Genomic DNA, 11,319 nt, shown 5'->3' on the forward strand with positions numbered 1-11,319 from the left:
CCTATGGAACAGTGCTCAAGTAAGCCTTCTTGTATTTTTTCATGATTGTAAAATTTTGAGCATTATATGGTCCACCACACTTACTCATCTTTGCTTAATGTGTGTACAGAGCTGATGATAAAGATGGGATGTATTAGAGCTGATGAAATTGCATGTCGCGAGTAACAACAGTAGCAAATTTCTAATAAATGCCTATTTTTAAGGACCACTATGTCATTCAATACTGTCGGGCTCAGCTCAAGACAATTTAACAACTCAAAATATTTCATGTTAGAAACTGATTCACTGAGCTGGAGGACTGACAAAGAAATCATGCGTCATTTGTAGAATTCCCTGTATAGGCTGCTGGATACTGTTTGCACCTGAAAAGCATTGTGATATAAAGTTATTTTTGTTCATTTATTGAATTAAATATTTAACTCATGCAGAGTTTAGTCTCCAAGAACAGTCAAGTTTGGGGGGTATTTCATGTGGCTATTGTGTACCTGGGGAGAGTTGCTTGTGTGGGTTTTAGGAGTCTAATCTATAGGAGGTCTGATACTGGTGGAATGATAAGGTGTAATGGATGTAACAAGAATACAAGGAAACAGGAGCTTAGCACCTATTTAATCTGCTCCAGAATTTCAAAGCATTTCTTACCTTTCTTGTTTATGTCTCTTTGTATAACCCTGAAGACCACAAGCATGGTTTCAGCATCACACATACGTATGACACTCAGATTTCAGCTATTCATCTAAACTTATATATTCAATGGAGAGAAGCTGGTATTTTAAAGTATGACTCATTTGCCTGCTTTTATGTGTCTTAGGATGAGATGAATCACATCCTAGAAAAAAATGCTTCTGCTTCACTCCACTGACTATAAACGAAGCCCATATGGAATGTCCCACGCTTCATATCCCTAAAGTGAAGAGAGAGGAATCCCACTGGGGTCTTGACAGTCATAGAAGGTGTAAGGGAATTAAGGAAATCTACTGAAATATACATGAATGAATGATTTTGCCAAATATGACTGTCATTTTAATATTCAGAGGTGACTCAGAGGAAATTGGACTTTTGTGTTCTAAGAAAAAGAATAGTAGTAGTGTGTGAACAAAATTAAGGATTGTAAAGTGAAGAGAAACTGGTCATTTTCCGATTTCAGCTGGTTCTTAATTAATGCCTCTAGGAGCTGAGAAAAATTTCTTCATGACCAAGTGATTCCAAGAGTATTTTATTCAATTGTACTTTGTTTGCAATACTTGGAGTAAGGTTAAGAAATATAGTTGATTGTTATACCTGATAGATACTACAGGAGAAGAAAGATAATCATTCCAATTTCAATCAGCTGTCCTTTACAGGCAGTTAAAGGGATTGAAAGCTTTAAGCATCTTGCTTATCCTCTCCTGTGCAGGAATCTATCTATCAAATCTAATCAAGGTTAAGTATAGGCAATACTTCCACAGCAAATCCAAGGTAAAATCTTACATAACATGAAGAGCTGATTATCCAGATGGTATTACATTCTACATCGTGCCACATCTACCTACATCCAGTGAGTGATATTTTTCAGCTGGTCTTCTGGAGTACTTTTCTGTCATTTTTGAGAAACCTCTCTCCCTGTGCTTTTTGACCATGTGAGATTCACAAGCATTGCCAGCCCTAACATTCCGAGTAGTAAAGCTCATCTGGTTGATGCAGCTCTCTGCAACTTCTGTGAATTGAAAATAATGTTCTGTCTTCATTTCCTTCATCCTTAACCAAGAACTGGTTGAATTTAACAAAAGGAGAAGTTGCACTGTCATGCTAGTAAATATGGAGATTCTTTGGGGGGGGGGGGGGGGAGGGGGGAAGGAAAGAAAAAAAAAACAGTCATGATGTATGTATCTTGTTTAAGGTGAAATGGACCATTACTTGGTGATGCATCAGCTGCGGTGCAATGGGGTTCTAGAAGGCATCCGAATTTGCAGGAAGGGGTTTCCAAGCAGAATCCTTTATGCAGACTTTAAGCAACGGTAGGTCTTCAGTTATTAGTCCGTTAATTTAAGGATTCAGTAAACCCAAAACTCAGGTGACAAATCTGGTGACATCATGGAGACACATCCTTTGAAACAGACTAATTCAGTGGAATTTGAGGGAATGTCATCATAAATACTGTCTTAGTTCTCTCCAGTCCTCTCCCTCTTTGATCAGAGATTTGCTCATTCATCAGAACCCGTATCATTTCTGAACTGTAGTCATTGCCTGGTGATTCAAAAAGATGCAAAATGCTTTTAGGGCAATGAATTAAATGGCATAATAGATTGCTCTTTGTAAGTCTCCTATAGGATTACAAAACAATACAAGAATAATAAATGTCAGCGCAGTCTCCTTAGAGTGCACTACCTAAGCATTCCAAACTCCAAGACTTTGTTGGTGCTCTGTCAGTTGCCTGCATCTTGTGCCTTGCTTTCTCTTCTTTAAAACTGAGATAATGAAACTGGCTCAAGAGAGCTCAATTGCTATAAAGTGCTGAATCTGAATTGGTTGTTATTATTAATAAATATATCAGTAGCATCTTACATGCTGACCTGGTGTAAAAAGCTCTTCCTCTCAAGAGGACATAGCCTGTCTGTTTCTCCCCTCTGTTCCCCTCCCTCCCCTTGCCTTCCTTCCCCTTCCCCAAGAAATTGATAATTTTTTATCTTTTTGTGACAAGAGTATTCAGACTTCGAGGAAATGCAGTCTAGGATGCAGGACCTCTCTGAATACGTGCTGCAACCTGCTGTTTAATTCACTATGGCATTAGCTGGTCTCAACTGTCAAATCATAATTTGATGTGACAAGGTGAAGGGATCTTTCCATAATGGACATGGTCCAGAACCAAAAAGTCCTATACAGTACAAAAGAAATGTGCTGAAGTTTAGGAAGAACTACAACGGAAGCCTAAAATACAGAATAAAGTTCTTGTGCCACTTTCACTTTCTTGATTTTGTATATTTTCTTTCAATATATACTCGAGAACAAGAAGTGCCCCAGAGTACAATCACCCCATCCTCATTGCTGTATCTGAGGAAAACACTTTAGAAGAGTGAGGTGATCCTGTCCACGACACAGGATTACCTTAATAATTAAGCTACCTTACAAAATGCTAAGACTTCTGATAGCTAAAAAAATAATATTGTGCCATTTTTAGCCCAAACTCAAGGCTTCATTGGTAGAACTTGTACAGACAGTGACTTCTGCAAGATCTGTATTCCTTTTGGAATATAGATTATTTTTGTCAGCAGTTCTAATTTATCTTCTACTTTAATTTAAATAGCCTTTTTCTGATCAATGCAACAAGATGAGAAGAGAAGGTTGACATGTTCTCACTATGTTCTTCCTAATTCCTGGACCTGCAAACACTGTTAAGTATGCACATTAATTTTGTATGTAACAGCATACCATGTTGTTACACAGCCAGCAGATTCCTTTGAAAAGTAGACATATCCTCTTGTCATCATGTTCTGTTCAGCCAAGACTGTCTAGATTTCAGATAGCATATTCAGTTGCTTTCAGACAGCTCAGTTTCCAATCACATTATCTTATGATATATGGTGGCTCCTATTCTCCTCACACTGTTTGCAACCAGTGCCTTGCAACTTGTCTTACCACAGGTACAAGATTCTTAATGCTTCAGCCATTCCAGAAGGCCAATTCATTGACAGCAAAAGGGCTTCAGAAAAGCTTCTTTCCTCCATTGATGTGGACCACAACCAATACAGATTTGGCCACACCAAGGTAAAGTCCTTGTGGACGAGTGAGTATAATCAGTGGCAAAAAAAAATACCATTTATTTAAAGAATTTCTTCCATATGAAATCAGCCTTCATGATGACTAGGAAACAAAGTACAACACAAGAAAGAAGGAGCACACAAAACTTCTCTGGTTCTTGGCGTATGTGTGAGGGTAGGCCTGTCAGTCCAGGCAACACCATGCTACCAGAATGACCCTGCGTGGCTGTAACTAGAACTAGTGCTGCCCCTTTCTCCTGCCAGATGAATTCCCTGACATCAGTGCACATTAGGCAAGCTAAGGTAAGTTTAGGAAGACAGACTTTTCAGGGGATTTAGGCACACACATGTCTTTCTTCCATATCCAAAGCAGCATTACGAGGGACACTGATTCTCTGACCGACACAATCAAAGCAGTACTATCTCTGGACACAAACCCAACTGTATACACTATTATATGGACATAATCATGTATGGCTCTCAAGCCATCTGTATGTCAGTTTACAGAGCCTGACCATTAAGACACAGAAGGATACAGTGAAGCAACAGGATTGGATATCATACTAAGTTGCAAGTTAACTCTTTGTTTTAATAACTATTGATGAGCTAGATCTTCCACAACCTACTCTGGAGTGTGCCTCAAATAACATTGCAATAGTGTGATCAGTTCACATATAAAGTGACTTGTCATCAATCACAGGAACACTGAAGATATGAACCCCAAATTTCTCTAGCTGTTCAATGTTTACTCTGCAGGTGTTCTTCCAAAACTTCTTTAAACTACACTGCATCAGCTTCCAATGGTTGTGTATCTGCCTAGCCCTCAAACTATTCAAACCTCTTTTATGTTTTAGGTTTTCTTCAAAGCGGGTCTCTTAGGACTCCTAGAAGAGATGAGAGATGAGAAGCTTGTGAGCCTCATCACTCATACACAAGCTATGTGCAGAGGGTACCTCATGAGAACTGAATTTAAAAAGATGAATGAAAGAAGGTAATACAAGGACACACTAAGTACCATATTGCGTCAGACCAAAAGTCCAGCAATGCACTATCCTGTCTCAGGCAAAAATCTGTCCCCAGTGAAGACCCTTAGAAAGACTAGGGGAAACAGAAAAAGCAGAAACTAATACTTTCCTTGTTATAGCCTTCCAAATTCTCGCAATGGCTGTTTAGCAATTGGACTGTGTATCTGGACCATGATATTTAATATTTAACAGTGAACTGTTCCTCCAGGAATGTGCTAACTTTTAGAACCATTTTCAACCTCTCCCTGTGATGGAGACAGACAAACCTTTCCATTTGTTCAGTTGGCTCTTTGGCATATGCTATCTGATAATTCTATTGAATCTCATTAGTCTGGTTTTGTAAGGAAAGGAACAAAATCACATTCTGCTCTCCTTCTCTTCAATTTTCTTTCATGATTTCATCATCTCAGATGAAGAATTCTAGCTTGTACAGAGAAGGTACTCTATACTTTTGACCATCCCACATACCCTTCCAAATTCTGTTCTGTCCCTTTAAGGTGGAATGATTCATGCAAAATTTGGAATGTAGGGAAGCAGCAGTGGGTGAGCCAAGCAAACTGTCTCAAATGTTGTTGACAAGTGAAAGCTTTAGGGAGAGCTAGGATGCTCTTTGCTAACCAGTTGCTTTTATCTATAATATTCTACAGCATATAATTAGTTCAGGGACTTCCTGACCCAGGCATAGTTTCTAAGAATTCAGTAACTCTTATTGGATTTCTTTGCAATGAACTGTTGAAGTTCCCCTTGAACTATGGGCATAAACAAAAATTCTTTGGCATTCAATACCATAAAAAAGATTTAATTTCTGTTTTCGTGTTCTGTCTTAATAACTTCTAATACTGTAGTTGCTATTTTTTGTGACCCAAAAGCATCAAGATACTGCTTCCACAAGTTACAGTAACTCCCATATTTATAATCTCAACAATAGTTCATGGAAATCAGTTTTCACTCTGGTCTTTACCTGAGCACTTGCACTTTCTTTGAGATTCGGGAAAGTCTCAAAGATTTCCAGAGAAGTTTGTCTGTTTTTAACTATTTCTCTCTCTTATGCCCATACATAGCTATTGTTCATGCTACTGAACTAGTCATGCAGCAATCCAGGGCCTAGAAATGACTTTTAATAGAAAGAAGCAAGGTGAGATTAAAAAGTTTCATGCAAAACTTCCCTGAGCAAAATGCTGATGCTGTGTGACCAATAACCAGAGTCTGTTTCTAACACAAGTCTCACCAGTCTGATAATCTGTATCATTTTCATGTGTTTTCAGAGAATCCATTTACATCATCCAGTACAATGTTAGAGCATTCATGAATGTCAAACACTGGCCCTGGATGAAGCTGTACTTCAAGATGAAGCCCATGTTGAAGACTGTAGAATCTGAGAAGGAGATGGCAAATATGAAGGAAGAGTTTGAGAAAACCAAGGAAGAGCTTGCAAAGTCTGAGGCAAAGAGGAAGAAGCTGGAGGAGAAAATGGTGTCCCTGTTGCAAGAGAAAAATGACCTGCAGTTGCAGGTTCAGTCTGTGAGTAGCCTCCATTTTCAGATTCACCCTACTGCCTCTTCAATTCTCTTTTCTGTTGTCCTACATAAACAGACAGGTAACAGGGCCAGATTTTCTGCTGCTTCATATTAAAGGTTGTACTAGATGATCTTAGATGTCTTTTCCAACCTGAATGATTCTAAGATTCTATGATTTATACCTAAGCAAAGTGTGTATAAAGTGCATATATAACATTACTACCAGCATGAATAAGTGTAAAGGAGTGTTTACACTATGTTTACACTCCAGTGTAAACTGGAGTGACTATTAAGCAGTCACCAGAGGAAGAATCAGATATTCCACTGTATATGCAATGTGCACCAACTGTGGTCTCCAAATCTGGATTAAATACAGACTGTTTCCTCATTTACTGACCATTACAATGTGGAGCCAGAGATGGGGCTGCTTTTCTGTCAGAGACAGGACTGAAACTGTGGAACAAAGACATGCTTTTCAGCTACAACAATGCTGAGCAGAGACTGAAATTGGACAAGGCAAGAAGGTATTGAAATATAATAAAGATTCTCTGTTGCCAAGGGCAGTCTGGTGCAGGTGGACCTGTCACTTGATTCTATATGCTCCCAAACCAGCTGGCTTTGGACAGTCCTGTATTGTTTCAGGCCCCAAGGATGTAACTGTGCATGTTGAAAACCAGATTCCTTACCCGAATCCTCCTTCAGCACTTCAGCTTAACATATTTTTCTGAGTTTCTTTGTACCCTTTTTGGTACTTAATGCCCTGTCCTCCAGAGCCAACCTAGTCTATAAGCATTTCAGGCTTTACTTTAACCCCTTCATGGATGGTAATCCAAAAAAGGCAAGAACGTATTTAGCTAACTAACTTCCAGGTTAGGATACATTTGAAGCATTCGATAGTTTCAAATTTCCGGGCATAAAAGAAGTCCTAAGATATGATCATTGCCCTCAGAGTGTTGTCTGGTTCTTTCTTGACTCACAGTTTCTTACCGTTTCAGCACTAGAACAGCCCTTCCTGTCTGCTCTTTAAGTCCCATTGCTGTGTGAATTTCAATCAACTCTGCTTGAAGGGTTCCTCAAGAGCCATCTTGTCCATGTTTGTTATCAGAAAATGCACACCTGATAGCCATGATTTTCAGTGCTCCATGAGTTTCAGTAGGAATCTGAGAGAGAATTATACACAACATACTACACATCACATCACTGCAGTGATGTCTTTTGGCCACGACTCTTCTGGGAAGCAACATACACCTGGGAAGCAACATACACCTTTTCTGGTATTCTGCCTAGAATACCTCACAGTAGCATTAATTTGGGTAACATTTTATCTGTCAATCATGTTGCTCAAAATGATAGTTATAGTAGAAGTTGCAGGCTAAAATTCAGGTTGAGCAATCCTGTTTAGCCATGAGCCTGAGTCTTGGCCGAGAGAGAGTTTAGAGAATGATGGGAGCAAGGAAGTCTCATGTGAATTAAGTGGCAGAAGTTGGGGGAGAGACAAACAGACTTGTGTCATTAATTGGAAGAGCTTATTACAGATAGAATCATCCCCAACACTCTGAAAGATGACTATGAAATACTGTGTGTTTTATAAATCCACATCTAAGCTCATGCTTCCATGACATCCAGTTTGCTGACCCACCTATTTATATCGCTGATACCATAGGCTCCTTGTTATGACACAAACTGGTCAGTTTTTATGGCATGTTATTACAGTCAAAATATCTGACCAGCTGAAAGGAAGTGTCTCTGTTGTGGGATTATGTTCCACTTTCCTAAGCCATGACAAAGCAGGGCAATCTCCCCATGATTAGATCTTGTGCATTACTGTGGTTTGCATGCAAAATTTTGCCCTGACTTATGCAATTCATTTCCTGGAGGTGGCATTTGAACAACATATGTTAACTTTCATAATTTTTATGATAAACATAACATGCCTTCAATATGTTCTAACAGGATAGTGAAAATCTAGCTGATGCTGAAGAGAGATGTGAAGGTCTCATCAAAAGTAAAATTCAGCTGGAAGCTAAAATTAAAGAACTTATTGAAAGAATGGAGGATGAAGAGGAGATGAATGCTGAACTGACAGCAAAGAAGAGGAAACTTGAGGATGAGTGCTCTGAGCTGAAGAAAGATATTGATGACCTTGAACAGACTCTGGCCAAAATGGAAAAGGAGAAGCATGCAACAGAGAATAAGGTGACAGGGGGATCACGAAATTATTCTTCCCCAGAATGTTCTCAGTTCTGTGGGAAGTTGCAGAGTTTCCTAAGTGGTCTGAATGGAAGTGATATGTTCCCAAGGCATAGGAAAGGTAACACTTAACTGCCTGTGACATAAAAAGTTTTGCTAAAATTATAACTTCCTCTTAAGAAAAAAATATTCTTTTTTCCTGTGGTAGTTCAAAAAGAGTTAACTTTTTTTTAGGTGTTGAGGTGTTTGATGGAGAACTTCTACCTTCTGCTGTTTTCACACAGAAGGAACCAGTATATTTGTGTCTCCTGTGGATGGAGAACTAGTATACTTGTGGGAGGCTCTACAAAATGGCTGTTTTGATCCTTTCTCACGTGCATCAAAGAGAACAGATCTTGCAGATGCCAAATGTTTTCTTATATTTCTCTTGTATTTAAGAAGCCCAGGTCTCAGCAAGGATGGACATCCTTTCCTTGTATTGACTTGACTACATAATGAGAGTTCTTCCTGAATTCTCAGGACCAGACTGTCAGTATAGCAAAGAGAGTCTATATCAGGTGGTCATTAGCTCATTTATTTCCCGGTAAAAGCACAGATGTCTTCACACATGCCTCAGTAATCAGTGTGAAGAGACAGAATTGAGATATTAGAATTCAAAAGCCCATGTCTGATGTGACAATGTTCTTTCCTGCTGTGGAAAGAATACTAGCAGAGATATAATTACACCTTGAGGTTCCCTTCAGTGACATTACTGGGAACACTATTGGATCCTAAGTTTGTAATTTCAGATGTGTTGGACGTTTCTATACTAATGTTTAGAGGAAATCTAGATGGTGCTGGGCCATAAGATGAGGGCCTTATAGCTAAAACACCTCGCAGAGGGGACTTTCCTAATTGATACCGTTAGGCTTTCCCATCTGAATGAGGAAAGTGGGAAGCAAGCATCACACAGACCCATACAGAGAGCCTGACATGTTTGAGATAAGGTTGCTGGTTGTGCATTGCTCCATGAAGAAGAGGGAATAAGTTTCCAAGATAAAGCCAGCAGAGTTGCTGTGTCCAGAGGCCAAGTTAAGAGGTCCAGCCCTAAATTCATGATCACCTGTTCAAGGGCAGAAGTTTGTTTATCATTATTGTCATGATGCTTTCACTTTTATGGAAAATTTAACATGTTTTTGGCCATCATTTGTGTTTGGTAATAACTTAAACCTAATTTTCTGAGAAATTACATCTGTGTGCCTAGCAAATGTATCACATCTAGGAAATGCATTTTTTGTGCAAGAACAACCCAGAGGCCTTTAGTAAATCCCAATAAAGTAAAGCTTGCAGAGGCAGTGAAGATCTAGCACACATTCCACTACTAAAACTAGCAGGATAGAACTGGTAGTCAAGACCAACTCAAACAAGAATTCTTACCATTGCAGGGTCAGACAGGTGCGCCAGCCATGATGTTGATTACTCTCATCATTAATAGTACATACCTTTGTGGAGAGCACTTTGACATAACCCATACAATATTTTGCAAGGGTACACTCACTGCTCTTTCTTAGTCTATCATTTCCCACGGCACCCCCTCATAGTATGGATGCTTGCTGCCTAATAGGTAAAGAATCTAACTGAAGAGATGACAGCTCTGGAAGAAAATATTTCTAAACTCACCAAGGAGAAAAAGGCCTTACAGGAGGTGCACCAACAGACACTGGATGACCTGCAAGCTGAGGAAGACAAAGTCAGCACACTCAGCAAAACCAAGACCAAATTGGAGCAGCAAGTAGATGTTGTAAGGAAAAAAAAAATGGAGTTTTGTAGGTAGATGCTCTGACAGATTAGGAGAGGGTAGAAATCTGTAGCTAGGTGTGTAAACAACAACTAAAGCAGCCAAGCCAGCTCTAGTAATTTCACTTAATAATTCATGGGCAGTTGAGAGGGTATTGTGGAATCCAGAGTTTCTTCCATATTTCCTTGCCTGTTTAATCTATGTTCATCACTGGATATTCCAGCATTGTAGGCCTTTGTGCCCCCATTTTAACCAATTAGCTATAGCAGTTTATCTGTGGCATTCTGAAGCTTGCTGTGAACTTATAAAATTTATGTATATACTCCAGGATGCTGTGGACACTGGGAATTTGTCAATGTTTTGCAGTCTGCATGCTAAGAACTGCACTAACTGAAAAAAAAATAATTTTGGTATTTTTCAAAAACTTTCATTTTAACTGTGAATGGCCAAGTTGTGGCCAGCTTAATATCTAAAGCTAAACCCTGACTCTGTGGTGAGTGTATCAAAAGTAGAGATAAGAAGCATTTACACTATGATTGTTTTCTCCAGTTTTCAATATTCAATTTAAGTTAAGATTTTTAAATCAGGAATATTTACCGTTGAAGTATGTTTTATGTGTTTCAAACTATGTTTTATGTGTTTTAGCTTGAAGGGTCTCTGGAACAAGAGAAGAAATTGCAAATGGACCTTGAGAGAGCAAGGAGAAAACTGGAAGGGGATCTGAAAATGTCTCAGGTTTCCATCATGGATCTGGAAAATGATAAGAAACAGATGGATGACAGGCTAAAAAAGTATTGCGCTGACATCTGAATTCTGAAATTCATATTTTATCTTAACCATATTGAATTTGCATTCTTGTTCTTTAACAGAAAAGATTTTGAAATTAACCAGCTACAAAGTAAAATTGAGGATGAGCAGGCTCAAAGTTCTCAGCTGCAAAAGAAAATCAAGGAGCTTCAGGTAAAGTCTAAGGGTTATTGATATTTTTAGTAGCTGCGTACAGCTTTGTATTGGGTTTACATGGCAAGGGTTTGGTAGCAGGAGGCTGCAGGGGTGGCCTCTGTGAGAAGAGTTCA

The 11,319-nt window shown here is 39.0% G+C and overlaps 1 protein-coding gene and 2 long non-coding RNA genes across 10 annotated transcripts in view; 1 reads left to right on the top strand and 2 right to left on the bottom strand.

Annotated features, from left to right (window-relative positions):
* LOC308180157 overlaps positions 1-11,319 on the bottom strand; it is a 51,407-nt gene that overhangs the window by 34,703 nt on the left and 5,385 nt on the right. The gene's annotated exons all lie outside the window — the stretch shown is intronic.
* The window catches only part of LOC308180145 (myosin-4-like), a 41,594-nt gene that overhangs the window by 17,280 nt on the left and 12,995 nt on the right, over positions 1-11,319 (top strand). For all 8 annotated transcript variants that reach the window (XM_080561334.1, XM_080561341.1, XM_080561340.1 and 5 more), the window contains 8 exons: positions 1,877-1,994; positions 3,618-3,741; positions 4,589-4,725; positions 6,025-6,280; positions 8,230-8,472; positions 10,070-10,246; positions 10,889-11,034; positions 11,113-11,203. In XM_080561334.1, the coding sequence (XP_080417460.1) occupies positions 1,877-1,994; positions 3,618-3,741; positions 4,589-4,725; positions 6,025-6,280; positions 8,230-8,472; positions 10,070-10,246; positions 10,889-11,034; positions 11,113-11,203 (1,292 nt within the window). The remainder of the gene's footprint in view (positions 1-1,876; positions 1,995-3,617; positions 3,742-4,588; positions 4,726-6,024; positions 6,281-8,229; positions 8,473-10,069; positions 10,247-10,888; positions 11,035-11,112; positions 11,204-11,319) is intronic.
* On the bottom strand, positions 24-10,961 carry LOC308180158. Its single transcript, XR_013940780.1, has 3 exons — positions 10,841-10,961; positions 10,126-10,181; positions 24-2,223 (listed from the first exon to the last, which is right to left on the bottom strand). It is a non-coding gene; the product is annotated as an uncharacterized lncRNA (long non-coding RNA).

Source organism: Anser brachyrhynchus (assembly GCF_964034855.1).
Source record: "Anser brachyrhynchus genome assembly, chromosome: 18".
Taxonomy (NCBI): domain Eukaryota; kingdom Metazoa; phylum Chordata; class Aves; order Anseriformes; family Anatidae; genus Anser; species Anser brachyrhynchus.